Source organism: Emericellopsis atlantica, assembly GCF_019669845.1.
Source record: "Emericellopsis atlantica unplaced genomic scaffold F5Z01scaffold_27, whole genome shotgun sequence".
In the NCBI taxonomy this organism is placed as follows: Eukaryota; Fungi; Ascomycota; class Sordariomycetes; order Hypocreales; family Bionectriaceae; genus Emericellopsis; species Emericellopsis atlantica.
In genome coordinates, this window is record NW_025764729.1 from 271,854 (window position 1) to 296,662 (window position 24,809).

A 24,809-nucleotide genomic window follows, 5' to 3' on the forward strand; every position below is an offset into this window, starting at 1 on the left:
GGAGTCATTTTTTGGTTATTATCTTGGGTCATGAAAGAATATCAATAAATACCCCCAATTATCTAAAACAACCTGGGTCCAGCGGAGGAGTCACTATAACCGTGTGCGCACATGTCCAGACGCCAGCGTTGAACGCGGAAAGTCAAGTAGGAGTAGTAGGTATGTAATTATATCATAGCCAGTTGCTAGTGTAGCGCCGAATCAACAAGATCAGTCCCAGATCCACTTCATTCATCGTGATATTCGTCTCAGCCACGACACGGCAGCGTCCGTTCTACAAAGTAGAGACGATCCGTCCCGTATGCCCATGCGTGTCAAGTGCCCTCGGTATCTCGATTCGTCCACTCCCCAAATGCCGACCAATTGTTCCAGTCGAAAGCTGTCCGCCGTGCTCAGTGCCCGGGGCCACCCCGGGCCTACAGTACAAAATCAAAGAAAAAATGCGCCCTCTATGCAAAACCGTGGTCCAAATGCAAGCCCAGGAAGTGTGTCGCTCTCAAAGGAGGCCAACGCCGTTGGACTTGGTGCTGCGGTCGACCTCAATGCCGAGCGAGTTGGCGACGCACTTGGAATCGTAGTTGCCCATGTACTTATTCAGGATGGAGTCAAAGTCTTTCTCCCCGACAACAGGCCCGGTGCCGGAGCACTTGGCCTTTTTGGTGAGCTCGGAGCAGAGACCGTCCAGGTCAAACTCGCCGCTCTGGGCCTTGGGACAATTTTGCAACTTTTCCCTGCGATGGGTTAGTGAAGAGTTGACGGGCGCTGATGGTGGGGCGGACACGTACCAGATCTGGTTGCAGTTCATGGGTTCCTTGGCTGGCTTGAGACTATCGTCGTAGTCCTCCTTTTGTGCATCAATGGCATCGATGAGATTGGCCTTGGGTGCCGAGCTCGTGTGCGTATTGTCGACCTTGCCAAGTGATGATTCGGGTGGGATGTTGAAGGGCGTGAAGAAGTCCGCGTTGAGTGCGTCGTTGAAGAAGTCATCGTAGGAAGGATCCGACAGAATATTCTCCTGAGGCTCGCGGAAGTCGCCGAACAACTGAGGCTCAAAGCTTCCACCATTCTGGTTCGCCAGCCAGTCAAAGTTGGTGCTGTTGTTGAAGTCAATGTTCGCAAACTGGGCAAACGGCTCCGATGATGTGTTGGATTGCTCCTCGCCAATGGTTGTCATGGTCTCAATCGGCTTGGAACCAAGAGGCGACTGTGTAAATGGTTCCGGAGATGTTCCACACGACGAACTCGGCCCGGCATTCGAGTTGGAGGACGCCGAGGGAGAGCTTGTTGCGCCGCCGTGTGAATACTGCGCAGAGTCCATGCTCCCTCTCGACCCGCTGCCAGCAGAACTCGTCACGGACGGCGTAAAAATGCCAGAGAACTTGGCCAGGTCGTCCTTGAATTGGGTATCAGAAAAGGTGGACGGTGATTTGTTATCGAGTGTGCGACTCTTGGCCGGTTGGCTGACGACGCTGTTTTGCGGGCTGATGGGCTGTGAGGCTGAGCGATGCTGCTTGTTGGCCGTAGAGCCAGGCAGGCTGCCGCCAAACTTGGGAAAGTTGAACTGGAAGTTCACGTCGGCGAGATTGCCGACAGCAGAGCTGCCGAAAGTGTGGTCCTTCCTGGCGACTGGCTTCGTGGGGTTGGACATCAAGGACAGCCTCTGTTTGTACTGCTTGAGTTCGGTGGTCATTTGGTCGACCTGAGCCCGCAGCTTCGAGTTCTCGTGGTTGGCTTGCTCGGATGCTTGTGTAAGTTCTTCGACTTTGGTCTCGAGATCCTTCAGGTGCTGCTCCTTGCGCTCACGGAATGCCCTCTGGGCCGCTCGATTTTGAGCCTTGCGCTTCTCGAGGGACGTTAGCACGCATTGCTTGCATGTGAGGAATCAAGGATGGACCTACCGAGGTTGGTTCATTTGTGAGTGGCTTGCGTCCCGGCTTCTTGGGGACCTTCTCGGTGCTCTCCCTTCGCTTGGGGTCCTGCGAATCATCCTCGTCGTCATCCGGGTGGCTCCTCTTCTCGTGCTGGTCTGTGTCCGATGGTTCCGATTTGACTGTCTGGGGGAGTTCACCAATCATGCGCGGTTGCTGATCGTCAGCGAATGAAAAGTCGAAACTCGAGTCTCCAAGATCCTCATTAAGAGTGTCAAGGAAGGGGCTCTCGTTGAAGGCCTGATTGTTGTGCTGGTGGTTGTCGTGGCGGCTCTGTATCGGCGACGTCTCGAATGAGTTGGGCGAAAGAGTCAGTCCCCCGCCATTTGGCTGTGGCTTGTTCGAATTGAGGGCCGCGAAGAGCAAGTTCTGCTGCTGCGGGGTTAAGAAGAAGTTGGGCGGCAAAGAGCCGCCAGAGCCAGCGTCGGCTGAGGCCATTTTTGATGTCGTGGATAATGTGTTCGTATGGAGATGGATGATGAGCGTTTCCAGTTGATGCAAGATGAGGGACGCCCTGGCCGTGAAGCTGATTCGATCGGTCAGGACTGGACGAGGGCTGGATGCTGACGCCCTGCGGACGATTACCGGATGTTCGGATTTAGTGAGGGTGGCGGGTCAGCTTTGGCACCGCACCGCTCTGAACGAGCCAGCCACCCAGGCAGAAATGGCTGGATCTTCGGCGTTTGGATGGCACTGATTGATTATGACGAGGCACAGCAGCCCTTTTGCACCCGATGTCGGGCGGGGACAAAGTTCTGTGCTGGTGTTGCGCCGTGTCGCTCGCAAGCCTCGAGGCGGGCAACAAATGGCCGTATCAATCAGCGGAATGAAGCACTTGGGCGGCGGGTGGTCTGCGCAAGTTAAGGGTGCTGTACGGATAGTGCTCTCGCTGATTCTGCGCCTGATCAAACTCCGCAGACGGAGACTTTTCTGGCAGAGATCTGTTGTGTGGAGGACTTGTACGGGCTCGAATTGAAGAGATAGTCTGGTACTCTCGTAATGCTCCTCGTTGAGCACGAAGGAAGAAACTGAATTAGTTCCTGGACCAGGGGACTGATGGGCCGATTCTCAATGATTCCAGCGCATGGACGATTTATAAGCGAGGACGATCCGGATTCAGAATCTGGCATCGGCCCTCCGACATGCGGGGCCACCCACGTTCGCACCTGTTGCGAGAACGGCGAACTTTGATTGGCTCCAGTCCCTTGGCCTCCACCAATACAGTGTCGCTAGTGTTGAAGACTAGGAGCTTAGACGCAAATTCGCACATGGGGTGAGTGCGCAGCAGCGCTCCGAGGGCCTCTTTCACGCGCCATGTTCACTGCCGCACAGTGTAAATAACTGATGCGCCGTCAGCAAGCGTACTGCGTACAAGGGACGTTAGTTGAGTCACCCGGCTATCGCTGGTCATTTTGGTGTGAACATCTCAACAATTATGATGCAGGTCCCAATCCGATCAAATCCCATATGACTTGGCATTGCGCAAGAAACCCAGGCTGGTTGTTGGTGGGCACTCACTTGTCAGTTGTAAGTAACAAGGCACGTTAGCATCAATTAGACGCAGCAGCACAAGAAACCTTGCCAGACTTGAGGGTGAGTTTCCAACGTCAGTACCAGAGACTTGAGGGCGATTTTACAACATTAGTACCAGACTCATGGGTGAATTGCCAACGTCGGTACTAGAATACTAGTACTTTGACCCAGAGTGTTTGTGAGTGCATAAAGGTCCGTCGTACGAATGACCTACGTACATGAGATTGGAGCAAAAGGCGAAAAGGAGCACTATCACAGCAGATTGAGCACTTTCATGGAGCAGGCTCATGCCAAAACGTGGGTTTATTAATTCATTGAGAACTTCTCATAATCTCGTAAGCTTATCCCATCTGCCAAAACGTTCCAACGCCGTCGCTCGAGCATCGAATGTCGATTTGCTTAGTTCTTGGCAATCTCCTTGTGGGCGCTGGCCTTGGCATCGTGGCTAGACTCGTCGCTCTTGTCACCAAGAGCATCCTTGGCGGCGCTCATGCTATGTTCGCATTAGTATCGAGGTCGTCACACTTCAATGGGTTGACGATGAACTCACCGCGTGCCGATGGGAGCGTTGGAGTCCTTGGCGACCTCCTTGTTGGCCTCCTTGGAAGCACCAGAGACAGCACCCTGGACGGTCTCAGCGACGTAGTTGGCACCCTGCTTGATGGACTCCATGATGAGAGATTGAGGTTGTTGTGTTGGTTGGTGGTTGAAGTTGTGTGTTTGAGGTTTGTAGTTTGGATGAGGTGATGAAAGGATGCAGACTTTGGAGGGGCAGAAGCGAGGGGTTATATACTTACTCGTGAGCCGGATAGGGACAAAAGAGACCACGATCAACTTGTTGAGCTCATCAAGTCACGCGTGACGCGTTACGGGCAGTTGCGGGCATTTACGATCCGGATCGACTGCAGCTTGGTGAACCTGACCTGACGTCATGAAGCCTACGTCATGGGCCCCTGCCGCGATCTTCACCCCGCAACGATGGCGAAACTGAACCCTATGCGCATTCTTGGAAAATCGATCTGGGCACTCGGTAGTATTTGCGAATGGGATTTGGTGCCCTGATGCCATCCTCCCAAACATGCCAACACGGTGATCTAGTTCTTCACCTCGCCTGCTTCTCATTCTGCTCATTCCGAGTCCAGCCACGAGCAAGTGCTACTTGGCTCTGGTCACCACGCTAATTTTACTGAACAATGATGCCTCGATCGCGGCTACCCAGGAATGGCAACCGCAAGGACGATTTCGGTTTGGGGCTTAGCTCGAGGCCGAGGCAGCGTCCATTCCATTGGTTTATCTTGACGAAAGCGATGATCAGGTGCTCTGGACGACGGTCTGTGGAGATCATTTAGATCTCGGCGAGAATGGACTGCCGATAGTTGTTACTAGCCTCAGGGACTCGGATCGTCATGTGGCTCGTCTTACATGGCAAGACCATTTGGGGCCAGGGTCTTTTGCACTTCATCGTGGCGCAGACATTGCTAGATCTTGGTCGGGTGGATCATTGCGAGCCAAGTGCTGCAAGGGCAGATTCGAGACCAGAGAGGGTGGCTGTCCTGGCCTGACGACTATTCCTGAACGGACGTTTATTAGATGCAGTGGCGCTTCAAGATCCTGCAATTTTTCCGAAGGTGTGGTCATGCACAAAGACGGATGTTCATCATGTTTGGAGACGGACAGTCGCAGTCATGCCCGCAAGCGGCCACCCTACCCTGGAAGCGGGTGTACCACTCCGCAATGCTTGCCGCTGCATTGAGCTGGCCCTCATGAGGTCCATGTGAGGCTGGTATGCTCGCTCCTCTCTAAGCTGCTTTTACTAAGAAGAAAACAAGCGGTCACGATTGCTGTTATTTCCCAATAGCGTCATTTAAGATGTCTCGAGTAACGTGGTAAGCTTCGACGGCAGCTTCAGGAATAACCACCTAAATTCGAATTCAACAAGTTTAGGCCAGAGACGTCTTTCGACGCAATTGTCATAGCTATGGACGGCCAATGTCCTGTCGGTGGATGGATGCTTCAAGACCTTGAATACTGCTTATGCTTACAGTTTAATTACCTTAGTATCAGGACTACCTTGTAGTCACAGTACATTAAGTGACCTGAGGTTCCCCAGGCCCAATGTGATCCGCGCCAAGCTCTCGACCCCACTCACTAAGGTACCAGGGACCACTAGCGACAGTCCGAAGTTGGACTTGAACCGACTGGAACCCAGGCCCTACCAACACGCCTCTCCCGATCCCACTGGACAATTACCACGAGCAGCCCAACGTCATGGACCTCGCGTACGATCACCTGCAAGAGCGAGGGTACGCGCGGAAGGAAGGCGAAGGCGAGGTCGGGCCGAGCGACGACGCGCACCCGACGCAGACGCAGCAGAACCTCAATACCGAGATTCAGGATGCGTACAAGGCATTCACAAACAGCCCATGGGGCTCCAGGATCGGAGGCTTCTTCGGAACCGTCGTGAAGCAGGTGCGAGGTGATCGAAATCAAGTGCGAAGCAGGGCGCTGACTGTCAACAGGGCGAATCGGTCTACACACAGGCCAGCAAAGAGCTTGCCGAGGTACGCGAAGAGGCCGGGAAAGGAATCAGCGATCTTCGACAGAACATCACCCAACAGACACGGGGCCTCACGCTGCACGACGTGCTGGAGGTTTCGAAGCAGGAACCGAGCGATGAAGCCGAGAGCAGCCGGGCGCGTGACCCTGAGAAAGCAACTGGAGAGGCGTCCAACGCAGGGCAGCCTTCCGAGAGCATGCTCGAACGACTGCGATCCGAAGCTGCGAAGCGCCTGAGGGACCTGCAAAAGGCCGAGGATGCCGCGGACGAGGCCTTGCTCCGTTTTGGAGGCAATGTACGCGACTTCCTGCGCGATGCGGTGAGCATCGCTCCGACAGACGCCAGCAGCCAAGACACTACGGTTCTCTTTGAGAGCAAAGACGCCAAAGGCAAGAGGGTGATTCACACCTCGCGCTTTGATGCGCAACTTCACGTCATCCATACTTCGACAGAAGGGTTCACCAAGGCCCCCGCTGGGCCCGAGTACGAGGAATGGGCCAAGGCCTTCGACGTGGAGAAGAAGACAGCAGACATTGCCAGTGATTTGGACAAATACCCCGACTTGAGGTCGACAATGGAGAGACTGGTACCCGACCAGATCCCGTATGCCGACTTCTGGCAGCGCTACTACTTTATGAGGCACGGGATCGAGACTGCGGAGACGAGGCGACGAGATCTACTGAAAGGTGGGTGACTCCCATGATCCCAGTCTAGTAGCTACTGACGATGCACAGCTGCCGCGGAGGAGGACGAGGTTGGTTGGGGTGATGATTCGGACGACGACGATGACGAAGAAGAAGACAAGACAGCCAACAAGAAGCCCGCTTCCGTCCGATCCTCCTCCACCATCCAGCCGCCCGCGCAGCCCGCGCAGGGCACTCTCAAGCCCACCGAATCCCGCAAGTCGAACGACGAGAAATCCCAAGCCGACAGCGAGGCGAGCTACGATGTGGTTGGCGCAGCCTCCGGGAAGACCAGCCGAGCGCCCAACAGCCCCAAGGACACGGCGGCCAAGAAGGCGGATGAGAGCGACGATGATGATTGGGAGTAGTTTTGGTACGTATACCATTGTCAATGATTCCTTCTCGTTAGGCGTTTGTGGTCTCGGTCCAGTCTGTTCGCTGGCAAAACAATGTCATTACATATGTCGTGAATAGCTCCCTCTCTACCTCTTCTTGGTGACCGTTGTGAAACCATCTTCGTCGACCTCGGGCACAGGCTTCTCCCTGGGCGGTTTCGGTGCAGCAGGCGCCTCGCTCATCTCGACATCTGCGTCATCGTCGTCGTCGCCCGAGTCATCAGACTCCCAGTCGGTGTCCTGATCCTTGTCCTCGACCTTTTTGAAGAGCTGATCCACCTTCTTGCCGTTGCGGTTGTTGAAGCGCTCCTGAAGCTTCTTGGCCTCGTCGTATTGGCCCTGTGCGCATTGGGTACGGGCGGCGACGATTTGCGTGGCCACCTCGTAGGCCGAGTCGTCGTCCACGTTGACATCGAACTCGTCCACCATGACCTGGAGCAGGACCTCCTCTACATCCTGCAAATCGTGCTCCTCCACCGCCTTGGCGCCGGGGGCAGCAGGTGTGTCGGTGTATTCGGGAAAGAGGTCGACGATGACGCCGGCGAACCAGTCTCGCTTGTCTGATGAGTCCTCACCTCCCCAATTGTTCGCTACGGAGAGGGTAAGGGCCGGCCAGAGATGGAGGGCGTGGGCGACAGCTTGCTCGAAGGTTTGTTGGCGTTCAGCTGGTAAGAGTCAGTCTAGCCCTTGGAATAAAAGATCTGTAAACATACCCGCTGGCGGTAGCGTCGCTTGTGATGTGGTCGCCATGTTGATGTCGTGGTGGGGTGGCGCTGTGCTGTTGTTGCGTTTGGAGGGGCATCGCCTGTACGAAGTCCGCATGCATAAAAATTTTGGTGAGAGTTGATCGTTTTGCCGGCGGTTCACGCACGGACCATCCATGCATGCATGCGCGCGGATTCGGGACCCCCACCGACGATTGGCCGGCTCCGGTACGGTAGTGACTGAAATAAGGGGTCTCACTCCATGGAGATGACATCATGAGGCTTGCGCTCGAGGAAATGAAATGGAATTGCGCTCCTGTCGTCGACGCAGACTGATTACCTGTAGACTAGCCTTTGGGAGGGACGAGGGACTTCCTCGCGCGTGGCACCAGCTTCGTCTCGATTTCAACATCTTCAGTCTCGTCCTGACGAGACACGAGAGAGCGAGCAACCATGCCAAAGCTCAACACAACATCTGTCTCATTGGCTGTGACGCCCACGGTCGTCTCGACGCTCTTCTCACACGTAAGTGGTGGATCGCACACAGTTCATGCAAATAGACCCAGTTCTTGCCGCTGACTCGAGACGCGCAACTGTAGTACCTCAACCGTGGACCACTCAAGGAGCGTCCGACAGCGCATCTGTCGTACGACGAGGGTCTTCACCTCGTCAAGTGCTTCCTCGAGTACGCCTCGCACCATACCGTGGAGGAGCTCCAAGCCTTCACGGCGCAATGGGTGCCCCATCCCCAATGGATCAAGGTCGAAGATGCGATCGTCTCCGAGGCCCACCTCAAGGAAGCGGCCCGTCTGCTCCAGGAGCAACTGGGCGAGGATGGCATTCGCCGTGTGGGCGGCCGCGAATGGTGGCAGTGGAGGAAAGACGACGCGCCCCTGGAGGCTGAGTGGATCGAGATGAAGTCCGACGCTGCGGAGCGCAAGGCCAACGGCGGGAAAACGAGCCGCGTGATGCTATATATACATGGTGGAGGCTACTTCTTCGGCAGCGTGGACGAGCATAGGTACCAGATGCAGCGCCATGCACGCAAGCTCAAGGCCCGCGTCTTCGCGCCGCGGTACAGACTTGCGCCGCAGTTCCCTTTTCCTTGCGGTCTGCTGGACACCGTGGCGGCGTACCTGCATCTGCTCACAGTACAAGATCCCAAAGAGATCGTGCTGGCTGGTGATTCGGCGGGGGGAGGCATGGTGATGGCGGCACTCTGTGTTCTCCGAGACCAGGGCATTCCCCTCCCCGCCGGAGCTATCCTCATCAGCCCCTGGGTTGACTTGACGCACTCGTTCCCGAGTGTGGGAAACCCGGCCCCTATGGATTACATCCCTCAGTACGGATTTCACCACAAGCCTTCACGATCATGGCCGCCACCTAATGAGGACGATGCCGCCATGCTGGCGACTGAGGCGGACAAGAAGAGACGCGGCAAAGCCGGAAAGCTGACCACAGGAGATTTGCAAAACAAACAGCAGGATCCTGTGGCAACATCCAGCAACGAGCGCGTCACAGCACAGGATGGCAAGACGACCAGTGCTGGCACTGTTCACGATCCACAACGATTCCTGTCTGTGGACATTGACGGGAAGACAGTCAGGTTGAAAGACCAGATCCAATTATACACGACAAACGAGCTTCTTGATCACCCGCTGGTCAGCCCAATCTTGCAGCCAACGCTTGGTGGCCTGCCGCCACTACTCATCATGGTGGGAGGCGCCGAGATCCTGCGCGATGAACAAATATACCTGGCGCACAAGTGCGCCAATCCATCCAAGTACGCGCCGCCACCAGAAAAGATGGACGAGCAGGGACGGGCCCAGCTCGCAAAGTACGAGCCAACGGACGTCCAGCTCCAGGTATGGGATGATCTGTGCCACGTGGCACCGACACTGAGCTTCACCCGTCCAGCCAAGTACATGTACCGTTCCGTGGCCCAGTTTGGCGCCTGGTGCCTGGCGAGAGCCCAGCGAGTTGGGATAGAGATCCCAGATGACGACGACATCTCCTTCATCACTACCTCGGGATCGGCTACGGGTGACGACGGTGAGACCACACAAGAGGATGGCCAGGAGAAGAAGAGAACGAAGCAGGATCACGTCGAGAAGAAGAAGCAGGAGGAGGAGCGCATTGCCTTGGAGCAAGAGAACAAGTCGGGCGCCGTGGGCAAGGCGGGCGATGCTCTCCCACCCTTTGTGAACCACATGGTGCGGCAGAGAGTCACCCGCCACGGCGTGACCCATCCCCTGCCGAAAGCTGAAGAGCTCGACGGCTGCAAGCTCAAGCCAGAGGAGGTTGGCGTCATCAAGGCTGGGCAGGTGAAGAAATGGCTCACGGCCAAGAACCTGTGGGATACCAAGTACGCTGCCACCAAGGCCAAGGTGTACAAGAGGATTATTGACGACATGGTGGCTGGCTATCACACGTTTCCGGGCGAGCAGCCGCCGCCCACTGCACTGGCAGGACGCCGCCGGATCGGGGAGAAATCGCAACACAAGAAACGCGTCAAGGGCCTGGGTCTGGCCGTGTGGTCACTCTGGGGATCCAAGCACGACGAGGCCACCGTTGCACGCGGACGTGAGCGCAAAGCTAGCCATGCCGAGCAGCCCATGGAGACCACGGCTGTGTCGCCCAACGATGGTGAAGGAGCGCGGCCATTTTCGGACATTGCGTCCCAAGCACCGTCTACCACTCCCCTGGAACCACCGCGAAGCCCATTCAGCAATGATATTGCGACCCCTGACTCGAGAGGCAGGAGTTTGTCCCGTAGCAGGATGGTGTACGACGAGAACCAGACTGGCGAGACGCCGATTGACGAGCACACGCCGATGGACAGCCTCATGGGTTATCGCAAGGAATCTGAGAAGACAGCGCAGAACCTCGCGGTGCCCGCTGTGGGCGCCACGGGCAAGCGGCCCTTTATCGATGGCATTGCCTTGCCCTTCTCTATCAACAAGGAAGCCGAGACCGCCAGCATGGTCACGCTGGACTCGGCCATGAGCCCTCCTGCGTCCAGACCGATCAGCCCGCCCGTTGATGCGCAGAGTGATGTCCAGAGACCAGGGATTGAGTCCTTTGTCACCGCCCAAGAGGAGCTCCCTAGGATGGGACATGGCCAGAACGGCAGCGCACCCGCTCAGGTTAGCGCCGAAATGCCGATCGCAACTTGATCACAACGCACTCACAGAGGAATAAAGGAGGAAGAAATCAATGCCAAAGAGAAGGAAGAAAAGACAGAAATTGCATTTTTGGCCCACACTCGCTACCAGGAGCGTTTTGCAGCAAGGAGTCTGCGCGCATATACCCTAACCCAGACAGACGCTTCTATTTGTTCGGTTTACAATTGATATACACAGAGTAATACAGTATCTTGGAGAAGCCTCCGCTTGTCCTCTCGTTCGTATTCGTGATGGGTCGTTTGGCCTTAGTCGACCTGGTTCTTGTCCTTCCAGTTCTCAATGTATAGATACGGGTCTCGCGGTCCGTTGGGTATCCCCTTGTAGGAGCTTTCCGGCTTTGTGATCTGCGCGCTCACGTAGGGCGTGAGCTGGAGGTTCTCCCGTTAGTCTTCTTTGCCGTGGACCGCTCTGCAGGTGCGCATATCTCTCACCTGGCAGCCGCTCAGATCCGGCACGACATATGTCCGCACTTTGTTCCAGTCGATCTGATACGTTCCGTACTTTGTGTGGCGGCCCATGGAACCGGTGCGGTTACCCTTGTAGAAGCCCCTGCCGACATCTTTGGTCGTGAGCCGGACGTGTCGATACTTTCCGGAGCCTGTGAGCAGGGACTGTGTCGGTCTAAACATGGCGGCGGATTGGTGTGTGTGAAGGTATCGTTGATATGCGGCGCGCAAGAGGTGGTCGTCGCGACTCTTGAATTTTTGGGCGAGGCGGAGAAACTTCGGGCGCCCTGGAAGTCACAGTCAAGATGCCAGGCACTCAGCAGGGATGGTGGAGGGGGTTGGCTCCACCGTGGAGCAGCTGCAGCAGGAGCAGCAGCAATTGCTTGGTCACTCTGTCAGGACTGGAACGACATGTGAGCTTGCTTGCTTGCTTGCATCATGGCCTCAATGTGGGCGCATGTGCTGATGCGGTCGGACAGCCTCCAGCGATCTTGATAGTCAAGACATCCTCTCGCCAGATTACTTCCTTGACAAGAATACGTCCATGCGCTGCTCATCCTCCCCACTCGCGAAGCCCCTCCTCCAGTCGCTGTCAAGCCCCTACCTCGGGCGCCTCGAGCCCAGCGCCTGACCATGGACGACTTTCCAGAAGGCAGCCTGGGACACAGCGTCCCATTCCTCGTCGTCTCTGGTCTCAATGGCGCCGAACCCGAACTCCCAATCGAAGGCGACCTGAAGGACCAGGGCATCCTGGTACAATCCGACCTTCCCCGGCTCGAGACGAGAGAGGCTACTGTGCTGGATGAGCTGTTCACAAAAGTCGACGCCGCAGGGCGATCCTGGCAGGGCGTGGATAGAGAGGAGAAATTCAGATTCCGCGTGAAAAGCACAGGCAGAGTAAAAGACCCGTGGTTCCCATGATTGAAGACTGCTTCTGACAGGGTCGCAGTCCGTCCTCCTACCGCCTCGAAAAGCGCAGCTACCAGACAGCGAGAAGGAAGAGTCCTCTTCGACCTCACTGCCTGTACTGCATTCGCCATTCTCGCCGCTCAGTACCTGTTCTCGACTTTATCCGGATGGCCTGATAGATGCGCAATGGATACAGAAACACCAGCACCTCGTACCGAGTATCATACTCAGCTTCTACACAATCACGACCGATCCGACGACTACAACACTACAAGACAATCGTCTGAAGAGCGACATTGCGGCGTTCAGGAGTGCACTGGTGGCATCAGGGTACAAGACCAAGTTGGCGGTGGTCTTGCTGGCAGACGACGACAGCACACCCGCGACGCAAGCCACCGGGCTACAGGAACGCCTCGAGAACATTCGTCGCGGATCAGGCCTTGATCCCAAATCGCTATTCTATATCCCGCCACAGGGGTCACCCGGCGAGCTGAAGAATGTGATGCTCAATATCCTGTCTGCCCTCTACGGGCCCGCCGTGGAATACTATCGGGACCTGGGACGCCACGCGCGGAAGAAGAGATCCCGGGGCATCGCGCCGCAACCGACAGTGCCGCCGACCTCGGGCACATCGCGGACGCTGGAATTGGCCGGTTGGAACTTCCGGTACGATTTCAAGTCGGCCGTTCTGGGCGAGTTCCGCCAGGAGTACGACGCTGCGATGAAATCATATGAGCAGGCGTACGAAGTGCTCCTCGGACCGGACGTCCTGGACACGATCCCGAGCTGGAGCCCCCGATGGAACGAGGCGCGTCTGCTGGCGGATATTATTGCCATCCGCTGCCTGCGGTTGCACTTCTGGCTACGGCAGACGAGCCTCGCTGTGAAGAGATGGCAGGCCCACCGCGACCGGTTGGCGGACTTTGTGGAGCGACGTGGACACGGCACCGACAACTACGGCTGGCAGGCCTGGGAGGCGAGGTGGGCTTTGGTCATGGCCGATCTCATGGACAAGGTCGAGCTCCAGGGGTTGGAGCCTGAATCGGGCGCCATGTTTCTGCCCCCGGATAAAGCCGTCCTTGGCGATCGACTGCAGCCATTTGAGCTCCTACACCACAAAGGATACTGGTATCGCACCGCAGCGAGAGCCCTCATGGCCCGACGGCGACTAGCTGCGCGTATTCGGGAGGAGGATAGATCACCACCTGACCAGAAGGGCAAGGTCTTCAGCTACGATACATATTTGTGCCCCATGCCCTACGAGGAGAATCCACTGGAGGGCCAAGGCACGAACCATGCGCAGCTCATTGTGGACTGTCTTCTCGAGGCGAAAGCACAATTCGAGGCGCGAAACCAGCTGAGGATTGCGTCAGAGTTATCGTTGGAATGTGCACGTGAGTTTTCTCGGATGAAGAAGTGGCAGGACGTCTTGTCCATTCTACGACCGCTCTGGGAAAGTCGAGTCTTCCGATCCGAGGGGTGGCATGGCGCTTCCGAGGATCTGTGCTGGTTAATAAGGAGAGCTGCGGCCGCCGAACGGAAAGCAGACCTGGTGGTTGCCGTGGACTGGGAGCTGATGAGCAAGCAGTTTGCTCAGAGACCGCAATGGTCCTATGACTTGTCCCGGTCCCTGGAGGGAATCGAGTTGACAGACAAGCCCACTGTCTCGCTGACAGACGACCAACATGAGTCCTTTGTGGATGCCTCCTTTGTGTTTCGCAACAAGGAGAGCAGAGCGGGTGACCATTGCAGCGCGCAGCTATCCTTAACCTCCAATGCTCTGGCTGGCGCAGCACCCTTGGCACTAAGCGAGATCAAGATCACCTTTGATGGGAGTCTCAAGCCCATCGTTCTCAGCCACAAGGCTGGCAGTGGGAGCGACGGGACGTTCCTCAAATCCGCAACGACCTTGTCGGAGCAATTTGACGAGAACTCGGAAGACGGGCTGCCGTCCCTGTTGAAGGGTGACGACGATCTCACCCTCGTGCCAGGAAGTACCCGGGTATACGAGCTGAGCATTCCACTGCGGGAGGCTGGAGAGATCTCTGCGGCATCTCTCGAGCTAACATACAGAGGCGAGCAGTTCGACATGACGTACGGCATGAAGCTTGGTCGAGCTAGTCAGCCGCGTGGATGGTACAGGGACGGCTTCAAAAGACCGTTCCATGCACGCGATGATGCACACACGCTGCAAGTGCAGCCTCGGCCGCCGAAGCTGGACATTCAAGTCCTTGAACCGCGCAACCAATACTACGCCAATGAGCCCATCAAACTCAAAGTCCAGCTGGACAACGCCGAGGCCGAGGTTGCTTCTGTCAAGGTGGATGTACACCTGTTTGGCCAGAAAGCGCCCATCTTCACGCTCTCTAGTAATGGGGAGGAGGAGGAGCAGACGGCCAGCGTGGCGGAAGCAGAGTCGAAGATCACCGGCTTCTCGCTGGGCAAGCTGGAGAGCGCGGCAACGTCGGACCTCAACTTGGCGATGGAGCCATTGGACGCCCCGACGACACTTGACCTGCATGTGCGCGCGACATATCACCTGGACTCAGACCCTGCCACGCCGATCATGCAGATGCTTCCGGTGCAGCTTGCTATCGTCAGCCCGTTTGAGGCCAACTACGACCTCGTGCCGCGATTGCACCACGATCCATGGCCTAACCTGTTTGACCACGAGAACATTGTCACCGGGGACGAGGCGTCAAAAGCGGCGACGGCTGCCAAGGGCATTGCGCAAGCGTGGTGCCTGATATGCCACTACGCCTCGTTTGCCGAGGAAGATCTCAGAGTTCTGGGCATGGAGATGAAAGTCGCCCCCAGCGCGGGCCATGCACGCTGTGACGTGGTCAAGCAGCACCCGATCCCCGCCGACGGTGTAGTGATGACACCCAAGACGATGGAGGAAGCTCGATTTGAGTTGACGGCCCAGAAGATGAGCCTGGACGACCGGCAGCCTGTCTCGGTGGACGTGTCCATCGTCATACAGTGGCAGCGGCAGGACGAGCAGGATCAGCCTGTCAACACGACGGTCATGGCAGCGGGCCAGTATCTGGTTCTGAGCACTGAGCCACGCGTGCTGGCCTCTGTGTTCGAGATGCCACCAGCGGCCGCCGCCGCCACTGCACCGGATGACAGCCTGATGCACCTCGACATTACCATTGAGAACCCATCGGCCCATTTCCTGACCTTTGGTCTGACCATGGAGCCGAGTGACGAGTTTGCCTTTTCGGGGGCCAAGCAGACGACAGTCCACCTGCTACCGATGAGCAGGCGGGCCGTGACATATCGCCTGCTGCCCTTGGTCCGGGGCACCTTTGTGCGGCCGGGTCTCGTGGTGAGAGACAAGTACTTTCAGAAGATGCTCCGCGTCATTCCGACGGAGGGTATGAAGATTGATAAGGATGGGTTGTTGGTGTGGGTTCCGCCGGGCGAGAACGAGGAGGAGGAAGAGGAGCCATGAGGTAGATGAATAGATGCTGCATTGAAGTGGCCACAGTCGTGTCACATTATGAGTATAGACGCTGGTGTAGGGTAGTTCGTCTTCATCGCTACGAGCTCATGATCCAAGGTATCTTCCAAGCATCCACTCTGTGAGAGGCTGAATAACGCAATCGACCCCTGGGGTCCAAGTGCTAGAGATGACCTCTGAGTCACACAATGCAACGAGAGCCGCGCTCGCGGACAAACAACTCGTCGCACATTGAAGGAGGCCGACCTCACTGCCTCAGCCCTACGGCCGTGCCAAGCCAGTACAGTAGCTCGGAATTGCGACCTGGCCTATGCGTCGGCACTCGGACAACTACCAAGTCCGCGCGCGCGCACGATGGGGGGCCCTCCTGGGTGACTAGCAGATCTCACGATGCCGGCAAACTCTTGCCGGCCGGTCTAGACTCGAGAGTGCGAACAGCCAATCCAGACACGCAGGATCATTGCTTCTGACGGACGGCCACTGCTAATAGTAGCTGGCTCTGATTACCCAGGTAGGGGTGGGATGAGTGATGACAGCTACATCTCGCGGACTTTGTCTCGTGAATCCGGCCGAGCTCAATCAATCGTCGTGATTGATCGCTGCAGTCAGAATGCCGAGCTGGTGACAGGAGATGAATTGGTTCCACATCCATTGGCGATAACTGTAATTGGATTAAGGTATATAGCAGACTTTGCGCTACCCGTTCTCATCTAACTCGCACCCTCAATCAGCTCCATCACCACAGCAAGCCTTCCACCAGCAAGGACACACATCACCATGTCGACGCACGACAAGGAGCCCGCGCCGACCCCCGTGGCCGAATCGGTGGCGGACGACAAGAGGACGAGCACGCCCGACGCGGCGGACGAGGCCGCGACCGTGTATCCCTCGGGCCTCAAGCTCACGCTCATCATCGTGTCGCTCTGCATGTGCGTGTTCCTAGTCGCGCTCGACCAGACCATCATCGCGCCGGCGCTGGGCGCCATCACCGCCGAGTACAAGAGCGTCAAGGACATTGTACGTTCGTCAGGAAGTGAGAGAGAGAACCAAATGCTAACGTGTCGCGCAGGGCTGGTATGGATCCGCCTACCTCCTAACCACCACGGCCCTGCAGCCCATGTACGGCGGCATCTACAAGCGCTTCAACGTCAAGCTCGTCTACCTGGGCGCCGTCTTCATGTTCGAGGTCGGCAGCCTCGTCTGCGGCGTGGCGCCCACATCTACCGCCTTCATCGTCGGCCGGGCCGTCGCCGGCATCGGTTCCGCCGGCCTCTTCTCCGGATCCATCGTCATCCTCTCGCTGTCCATGCCCCTGGCCAAGCGCCCGCTCGCCTTTGGCCTCATTGGCGGCATGTGGGGGATCGCCTCGGTGGCCGGGCCCCTGCTGGGCGGCGCCTTTACCGAGCACGCCACCTGGCGCTGGTGCTTCTACGTCAACCTGCCCATCGGCTTCCTCGCCATGCTCATCGTCTTCTTCTCCCTCCAGGTGAACCGCAACGACGCATCAGCCGCCAACCAAAAGCCCTTTGTCCGCCGCATCCTCGAGCTCGACCTGCCCGGCACCGCCATCTTCATCCCGGCCATCATCTGCCTGCTGCTCGCCCTGCAGTGGGGTGGCGCGGACTATGCGTGGAACAGCGCGACCATTATCGGGCTGTTCTGTGGGTTTGGCGCCATGATTGCCATCTTTGTCGGTATCCAGTTGTGGCAGGGCGACAAGGGCACCCTGCCCCCGAGGCTATTCGCCAACAGGGACGTCTTGTGCGCGATGCTCTTTGCCATGTTCTTTGGCGCGGGCTTCTTTCCGCTCATCTACTACCTCTGTGAGTGCACATATACCTGGACTTGACTTGAGATGAATGCTAACAGCCGTCAGCTCTGTACTTCCAGGCCATCAAAGGCGTCAGCGCCGTGCAGGCCGGCATCAAGATCCTCCCGCTTCTCCTGTCGACGGTGCTCATGTCCATCATGTCGGGCGTCATCATCACCATAACAGGCTTCTACAACGTCGTCATCATCCCCTGCATGGCGCTCTTCACCGTCGGCGCCGGCCTGATCACGACCTGGGACATTGACACGCCCCTGCGCGAGTGGTTCGGCTACCAGGTCATCGCGGGCCTGGGCATCGGCGCCGGCTTCCAGGTGGGCGTCCTGGTCGTGCAGACGGTGCTGCCGCAGGAGTGGGTGCCCGTCGGCACGGCCTGTGTGCAATTCTTCCAGGCGCTCGGCGGCGCCGTCTTCATCGCCGTCGCGCAGACGGTCTTCCAGAACGGCCTGATTGACAAGATCAACGCGGACGACATTGGCCTCGACCCCCGCATCTTCATCAACAGCGGCGCCTCGGAGATTAAGAGCGTGCTCGAGCGCATGGGCCGCGTCGACGCCCTCGACACCGTCCTGGAGGCGTACATGAGCGGGTTGCGGAACACCTTCTACATCAGCGTCGCCTGCGCGGGCATGGCCTTTCTTTGCGTGCTCGGGCTGCGGTGGAAGAGCGTCAAGAAGGGGCCCGGGGCCAAGAAGGAGGAGGTTGTCCCTGAGGGCGGTGCATGAGCCTCGTGTTCTGCTGGCGATGCAGTGGCCAGCACTGCCTCGTCTTTGTGTGTAATTTTGGTATATAGTTTAATATCGCCACACATCCACCATGACTACCATGGAGAATATACTTCGTCGTCCTCATTGAGTGTCGTCCGGCGGCTGGTCCCAGGACTTGCGTGCCCTTGTCGTCCTCCTCGTGGCAGGTCGATCGCCGCCCACAAAGTGAATGACCCAGTCCTTGACGCGCCTCGCCTTGTCCAGCTGGGGATCCAGGGCCTGTTTCCTGGACACCATGTCCCGTCGGGAGTAGAAGCCACCGCCGTTCTTTCGCCAAAGGAGGTTGACCTTTGTGAGGCCCTTTCGCAGGCTTTGCCCGTATACCTTGTCTCGGAAGACGTTGAGAGCCACGTTCCGGATCAGAACGACATCCTGCCGTCGCAGGTTAGCCAAGACGCTGGCGGGGATGGAGTCGCCGCCGAGCCAAAAGGTGATGCCAAAGCCAGACTTTGTTTCGTCGCCGACAAGGAGTTCCACCAGCGACAGTTGGCGTCCGTACCGGGTAGTCACGGTGCGCGGCTGGGCGATGGATATGATGCCTGCGATGAGGTTGACGGTGATGGTGGCCGGCACGAGGGAGAGGATGTTCTTTGGAGACGGTATGTCTTCTACATCGGATAGGTGACAGGGCGGTAAGGGTGTCTTGGGAAACGACGATGATGTGTGGTCCGACGTTGCAGTGAGGAAGGATGTCTCATCTAGAGAAGCGCTGGTGGTGGTATCCGCTGCCGATGGCTCGTGGTTCGCCAATGAGTGTTCACAGAATGAAGTGAGCACGTCTTCTTCGCCTGTCTGCAGGCTTGCGCTCTCATCAAAGGAGAGAGTCGCTGCTGTGAAGAAATCGTTGGGCTGCGTCCGGCTTGCCGGATGGTGCATCTGTGAAAAGGCGAGTCCAGTTCTTAGTGGTCTTGTTTCGAGACTGAGGGAGCGCCATGGTGCGTATGACTGCTTTGGGGAGGGCGGTTTTGTGATGGACGGGGTGTTGGGACCAAGGAATCTCAGGAGGTCGCTGTTGACGGTGCTGATGGTGCAGGTTGACTCGGTGACGGCGGAGGCTGTTGGGGCGCCGGCGAACAAGATGATCTTGGGCGGCATATTTATTGTCTGGCGGCCAGCCAAACCATTTCACCCCTGGGGGTGAAAGTGGTGAGTGAGGTGGTTTGGGTTTGGGTTAGGGGCAGGGCGGGATTCGGGACTTGTTTAGACTACCCGGTACAAGCGTGGAGACCCGGTCCAAAAGCCGAGGCATTGACACCAACTCCATCATCACCACCACCCACATCCATCCCCAGCCTCATGTTTCCGACGTGAGATATCAATCGTTCGGGGGCTCCCCAGCATCCACTAGACGTCCCATTCACGACATCATGCCTTCTATCTTCGAATCCAAAGAACATGTACTCCCAACCTCGCATCTCCGCGAGTTCGCGCGCGCGACATCTCACACACAGACAGACACCCTCGTACAACATGTGAAGCAGTACATCCCCCGGGACAATCCCTCGCCACAGAAGGGGGACATCACCATCATTGGCGCCCATGCAAACGGCTTCCCCAAGGTACACAATCACATCCCTCCTTGATCACGTCAGGAAGGCTGACCATGCATAGGAACTCTACGAACCCCTATGGGAGGACCTCCACCACGCGCTCAAGGCACAGGGCATCAACATCCGGAGCATCATCATCGCCGACGCAGCATGGCAGGGCCATTCCGGCGTCCTCAACGCCGCCAACCTCGGCAACGACCGTATGCCCACCCTCTAGGCTCACAGTCATCCCAGTCCACTGACAACCCACAGCCAGCTGGAATGACCTCGCCAACGACCTGCGCCATCTCATCAACACCCTCCGCCCGCCACCGCCCCTCTTCGCCATCGGCCACTCCCTCGGCGCCGCCGCCCTCACCACCCTCTCCCTCAACGGCGCCCCACGCCTCTTCGCCGGCATGATCCTCATGGAACCCGTCATCCAGCAGTACGCCTCCAGCCCCGGGCCCCAACAGCACTCCCCGGCCGCCATGTCCGCCAGGCGCCGCGACACCTGGCCCGACAGGCAGACCGCCCTGGCCGGCTTTCGCAAGTCCCCCTTTTACGCCGCCTGGGACGACCGCGTGCTCGATCGCTGGGTGCAGTTCGGCCTGCGCGACAGCGACGACGGCCAGCAGGTCGTCCTCACGACGACCAAGCATCAGGAGGTCTTTACGTTTCTACGGCCCGCCTGGCGCGCCTACGACGCCAGCGGCGACAAGATCCTCAAACCAGAGCTCGTCCCGGACATTGACCACCGCGTCGACCCGGACACGGGGTACAAATTCACTTATCCCCTCTACCGACCAGAACCACCAGCCGTCCTCGCGAGACTACCCCATCTCCGTCCACCCGTGCTCTACGTGTTTGGCCTCCAGAGTCCCATGTCGCCCGAGGTCCTGCGCGACGAGAAGATGCGTCTGACGGGAACAGGCATCGGGGGCAGTGGTGGGGAGCGCGCGGGCATGGTGAAGAAGGCGGAACGGGACAATGGTCACTTGATACCGCTCGAGGCACCCGGGTACTGTGCACAGGAGGCGTCCGCCTGGATCAGGGAGCAGATGCAGCGGTGGTGGGCGCAGGAGAGAGAGTACGAGGAATGGACGAGGCTTCCCCAGAAGGACAAGTCGACCTTGTCTGCTGAGCACCTCAAGATGCTGGGGGTGAAGGAGAAGGCCAAGATCTAATTCATCAATTTGGGAGGCTACAGAAACTAACTAGACCAAATATCACATCAAAAACCAAACTGATAAAGACCACACACGCTCGTATTCGCTCCGACTTCTTGCCGCTGGGCGGGGTTAAATATAATACATGGTATCGGTCAGATTGGCGTGGATCGCTGTGGCCTGCCCGCCGCTGCGCTGGGTGCTCTCGCTCGTCATGCTCGCCGAGTCGTCAAAGAACTCGGGGCGGTGCGCACGCGCGCGCTCGCAGACAATGTCCGCGTAGTATGCCGGTGGACAGATGCTGATCGCCTTTGTCGCGCGGCCAAACAGGTAGCACATTTCGTGCGTCAGCTTGATTAGCTCGTTGGCCGCCTCGGCCTTGTGCTTCGGGCGGAAGATCTCGTCGAGGAGAACCATGTAACGTCCTGGGCGGGCGGTGCCCTGCAGCGCCGCGTGGGGGACCAGGAAGAAGTCCCAGAAGCGCGCTTGCGTGACGCCACGGTCAACCATAGTGCCGCAGGCGACGTTGCCCGTCTTGGTCTGCTTGCCGTCCTCGGCCGGGTAGAAGCGCGTCTGGTGACGCTTGACAGAGACGACAATGGTCAGCTTGGGTATAGCCTTGCCGCAGACCTGCGTGCAGGCCTGACGGATCTTGGGCAGTTCCTTGTCGAGCACCTGCTGGTACTGTCCCTCGGACACACCGTCGCGGTAGATCACAATCTGCTTGGGCACCTTCTTGTTCGCCTTCTGCCACAACTTGAGGTGGTGCACAAAGGTTTGCGTGAGGCGATCGTCGAGCATCTCCTGGCGTGCTTGTTGCTCCCAGACGGTCGAGGGCCACTGTCCGAGCTCCTTGTCCACGCTGGAGACGACGCCCACCAGACTGGGAGGGCTGTCCTTGCCAGCCTTAGCCGCTGGCATGTTCGTCGGATGGGTCACATCATAGCCGATAATCATGGTCGCCTCCTCTGGCTTCAACGTCTTAATATCCTCCGCCAATTTGTGGTTGATGCCGCCAGCCTTGAGATTCCACTTCAGCGCGCAGTTGGCAAAGTAAGCCTCGGGCCGCCAGGACGCGTCCATGGCGCCGCCGCCCCTGGGCAGGAACTTGCTGGACACCATGCAGCTCGTGTGGATCCCGTACTTGCAATCGCCGTACACCTTGATGCGGTTGTACACGCCGGACTTGTCCTCCTTGGGGGAGAAGACAAAAAGAATGAACCCAATCTGCTGGCTCTGCACCCACTGGAACAGCCTGTCTAGCCCATCGCCGTGCAAGGCGGCATCCGTCTGCATGAAATGGGCTGGAGCGGAGGTTGGGGGGCCAATGTCGAGCCCCGTGGCCTCTGCTACCTGCGCGAATCGGTTGACTGCAGTCGGCATATCCGCCGTCGGTTGGCGAGGGCCAATTTCGCACCACGTCCACTTGTTCACTTTGCCGCCCTTGTGTACCTGGACACCTTGCATGTTCCAGCTGCCGTCCCGAGGGTTGATCTTGGTGTTGGCTCCCCCGCCGCGGTACTGGATCTTGGGAGCATTGAGGACCCGAGCGTCGATGGCCAAGAGGTTCTTGGCAACAGTGATGCCAAATTTGGCCAGGTAAGGGTCGTCCAGGCACAACACCTGACGGCTGGTGTCCTCCAGGATCCGTGCGTTCACCTGAGGCTTCTTGCAGGCATGAAGCAGCATCTTGGACGTCTCTGTGCCGTTCAGTTTGGCCTTGACGGGTTGTCCGGGCTCGATCTCGATAAGCTCCGCCGGGAAGAAGCTTGGCTTCTGAGCATTGCCTAGGTCGAGAAGGGGATAGTCGCCCAAGGTCATGTTGTACTTGGTCTTGAAGTGGTCAAAGACAGACACCCACTTACCCTGGCCATTCTCCTCCAACCAGAACTGGACCTGGCGGGGCCCAGCAAACTCCATGACTTTTGTGTCAACTCGTGGAGGGTGATCGCCCTGTTTCGACATTTTGAACTTCGATACCAGCGCGTTGATAGCCTTCATCTTGGGCACCTTCTTAAGGCTGCCAGCCTTCTTTCCCTGGACCATCATCGTCACCTTGACCCGTGTCTTGGGGAGGATCTTGGCCGCATTGCGAAGGAGGAGTTTCTGCTCCCAGGATAGCTTGGTAAAGTCCAAGCCACGGAGGCTCAGATTGTCGAATATCCTCGTCAAAGGGCCAGAGGCTTTGAAGACGCCGCAGGTGACGTTGGCGTTCAATAGCAGACGGCCCGTTCCGATGCGTGCGGACTGGAAGAATCCGCGAGAAGCAACGAGCGGTCGTGCATCCCGGAGTTCGTATGGGTTGCTGCTGAACAAGTCGACCTCGGACGCAAGGGGGTTGCCAGAACCGATGGGGAAGAAACGTGCGCTTCCCACAGCACTGATGCCACTCAGATTGGTCCGCGGGGTGTGACCCAAAATGACGTTGAGCACATCGATAGATTCGGGATATCGGGGAAACAGATGATCGTCAGAGCTGTGGTCCTGGGCGGTTAGGTAATTCGAAAGCTGCTCCATGTCGACCTCCGTCGGCCCGTTGATGGTAGCATGGTAGACATCAACGCCCTCGCCATCCTGCCAAGGCAGCTCAATGCGGACCGGGCCGGCCTTCAGATCCAGCTTCTTTGTCGAGACCAGTTGCGACTTGTATTCAGTCGCTGCGACGGATTTTGTACCCTCAAGTGTCTTGACAAGAGCATCCAGGACGAGATGAAGCTTGCGGCCTTTGACTTCCTTACCTCCTTTGGACCCTTCCTTGACCTCTGACACATCGACCGTGTATTTCCAGAATGTCGATTTGCCGACAGAGATTGGGAAATAATTCGCCCAGACGACCACCTTGGTCCCGTCGGTGCCAAAGGCAGGCCGCAACGGGAAGACGTCACTGCCAACACTCTTCTTGTCGAGACTGGTAGATGCCAACGCACGGGTTACGGCACCCACTCCGATCAGGTCATCTTCGAGAACAGCGATTTGCTGGTCCGGGACGGCAGAGCCGTGTGGGCTGTTATGGTTAGCAGGATGGCCAATGCCAATCGAAGGGTTTAAGAGAGGGAGGCTGACCTCTTGTAAGGTAGCAACTCCTCCGGGTTAGAAGCACCCCGACCGCCGCCTCGCCCTCCTCGGCCACCGCCTCCGCGACCACGACCGCCGTCAAAGCCGCCTCGTCCACGGCCACCGTCGAATCCACCACGGCCGCGACCGCGTCCGCCAGATGCATGGTCACCGCGTCCTCCACATCCGGCGTCTGGACCAACCCTGCCGCGACCTCCTCCGTCGAAGCCGCCGCGTCCGCCGCCGCGTCCGTCGCCGCGACCTCCACGTCCACGGCCTCCGCGATCAGCCATGTCAAAAGCGCGTGAAGCTAGTTCCTTTTTGTGTGTAGCGAGCAAGTCCCTGGTTAACTGTGCAGAACTGATGCAATGTAATATGCTTGTATGAAATGGAAGGTAAGAGTGAGTCGGTTGAAGAGTATCAGCCCTCTGTACTTAGGTGTGAGAGCGTCGTGAGCAAGGGGACCTTCGTCGCGCAGAACACGACAGCAAGCTGTGCGACAGAGCTGCTTCCAAGATTCTGCAAGGTGTCAGCGATCAAAGATGGGCAGAGAGGAGGCAAAAGAAGGGAAGAGAGAGACAGAGTCAAGTACCTTGGGTACGTGCGCTCCTTGACCGGCCTCCGGCAGGGTGCATACACTGTGTGACGCTAAATGT

At 57.7% G+C, this 24,809-nt stretch overlaps 11 protein-coding genes across 11 annotated transcripts; 5 read left to right on the forward strand and 6 right to left on the reverse strand.

The window, feature by feature from the left end:
- Positions 1-23: 23 nt before the first annotated feature.
- On the reverse strand, positions 24-2,819 carry F5Z01DRAFT_282893 (transcription factor PAP1-domain-containing protein). Its single transcript, XM_046258760.1, has 3 exons — positions 1,899-2,819; positions 786-1,843; positions 24-731 (listed from the first exon to the last, which is right to left on the reverse strand). The coding sequence occupies exons 1-3, from the start codon at positions 2,364-2,366 to the stop codon at positions 497-499; spliced, it is 1,761 nt and encodes a 586-aa protein (XP_046115390.1). The 5' UTR covers positions 2,367-2,819; the 3' UTR covers positions 24-496.
- Positions 2,820-3,749: 930 nt separating this feature from the next.
- Positions 3,750-4,215, reverse strand: F5Z01DRAFT_663548 (glucose-repressible protein). Its single transcript, XM_046264038.1, has 2 exons — positions 4,012-4,215; positions 3,750-3,954 (listed from the first exon to the last, which is right to left on the reverse strand). Exons 1-2 carry the CDS (start codon positions 4,131-4,133, stop codon positions 3,861-3,863), a joined length of 216 nt encoding a protein of 71 aa, XP_046115391.1. The 5' UTR covers positions 4,134-4,215; the 3' UTR covers positions 3,750-3,860.
- A 1,227-nt stretch (positions 4,216-5,442) lies between these two features.
- Positions 5,443-7,296, forward strand: F5Z01DRAFT_283229 (BSD domain protein). Its single transcript, XM_046258765.1, has 3 exons — positions 5,443-5,930; positions 5,981-6,704; positions 6,753-7,296. Exons 1-3 carry the CDS (start codon positions 5,730-5,732, stop codon positions 7,067-7,069), a joined length of 1,242 nt encoding a protein of 413 aa, XP_046115392.1. The 5' UTR covers positions 5,443-5,729; the 3' UTR covers positions 7,070-7,296.
- F5Z01DRAFT_676955 (Pre-rRNA-processing protein TSR2-domain-containing protein) lies at positions 7,184-7,846 on the reverse strand (the record flags this gene model as incomplete). Its single annotated transcript, XM_046265307.1, has 2 exons — positions 7,184-7,761; positions 7,810-7,846. The coding sequence occupies 2 exons, from the start codon at positions 7,844-7,846 to the stop codon at positions 7,184-7,186; spliced, it is 615 nt and encodes a 204-aa protein (XP_046115393.1).
- Positions 7,847-8,098: 252 nt separating this feature from the next.
- Positions 8,099-11,418, forward strand: F5Z01DRAFT_283491 (uncharacterized protein). Its single transcript, XM_046258767.1, has 2 exons — positions 8,099-8,325; positions 8,400-11,418. The coding sequence occupies exons 1-2, from the start codon at positions 8,254-8,256 to the stop codon at positions 10,974-10,976; spliced, it is 2,649 nt and encodes an 882-aa protein (XP_046115394.1). The 5' UTR covers positions 8,099-8,253; the 3' UTR covers positions 10,977-11,418.
- F5Z01DRAFT_281789 (mitochondrial ribosomal protein L27-domain-containing protein) lies at positions 11,104-11,720 on the reverse strand. Its single transcript, XM_046258759.1, has 2 exons — positions 11,417-11,720; positions 11,104-11,353 (listed from the first exon to the last, which is right to left on the reverse strand). Exons 1-2 carry the CDS (start codon positions 11,612-11,614, stop codon positions 11,231-11,233), a joined length of 321 nt encoding a protein of 106 aa, XP_046115395.1. The 5' UTR covers positions 11,615-11,720; the 3' UTR covers positions 11,104-11,230.
- Positions 11,721-12,064: 344 nt separating this feature from the next.
- F5Z01DRAFT_676958 (Gryzun, putative trafficking through golgi-domain-containing protein) lies at positions 12,065-15,797 on the forward strand (the record flags this gene model as incomplete). The annotated part of the gene is made up of 2 exons (XM_046265308.1): positions 12,065-12,328; positions 12,381-15,797. 2 exons carry the CDS (start codon positions 12,065-12,067, stop codon positions 15,795-15,797), a joined length of 3,681 nt encoding a protein of 1,226 aa, XP_046115396.1.
- Positions 15,798-16,430: 633 nt separating this feature from the next.
- On the forward strand, positions 16,431-18,421 carry F5Z01DRAFT_283235 (major facilitator superfamily domain-containing protein). The gene is made up of 3 exons (XM_046258766.1): positions 16,431-16,823; positions 16,876-17,629; positions 17,683-18,421. The coding sequence occupies exons 1-3, from the start codon at positions 16,584-16,586 to the stop codon at positions 18,357-18,359; spliced, it is 1,671 nt and encodes a 556-aa protein (XP_046115397.1). The 5' UTR covers positions 16,431-16,583; the 3' UTR covers positions 18,360-18,421.
- On the reverse strand, positions 18,058-19,550 carry F5Z01DRAFT_281785 (uncharacterized protein). The gene has a single exon (XM_046258758.1). It carries the CDS (start codon positions 19,494-19,496, stop codon positions 18,483-18,485), a length of 1,014 nt encoding a protein of 337 aa, XP_046115398.1. The 5' UTR covers positions 19,497-19,550; the 3' UTR covers positions 18,058-18,482.
- A 49-nt stretch (positions 19,551-19,599) lies between these two features.
- On the forward strand, positions 19,600-21,181 carry F5Z01DRAFT_663569 (Alpha/beta hydrolase family-domain-containing protein). The gene is made up of 3 exons (XM_046264039.1): positions 19,600-19,960; positions 20,013-20,151; positions 20,204-21,181. The coding sequence occupies exons 1-3, from the start codon at positions 19,769-19,771 to the stop codon at positions 21,115-21,117; spliced, it is 1,245 nt and encodes a 414-aa protein (XP_046115399.1). The 5' UTR covers positions 19,600-19,768; the 3' UTR covers positions 21,118-21,181.
- F5Z01DRAFT_283996 (ribonuclease H-like domain-containing protein) lies at positions 21,175-24,656 on the reverse strand. The gene is made up of 2 exons (XM_046258770.1): positions 24,163-24,656; positions 21,175-24,103 (listed from the first exon to the last, which is right to left on the reverse strand). Exons 1-2 carry the CDS (start codon positions 24,444-24,446, stop codon positions 21,232-21,234), a joined length of 3,156 nt encoding a protein of 1,051 aa, XP_046115400.1. The 5' UTR covers positions 24,447-24,656; the 3' UTR covers positions 21,175-21,231.
- Between the last annotated feature and the right edge of the window lie 153 nt (positions 24,657-24,809).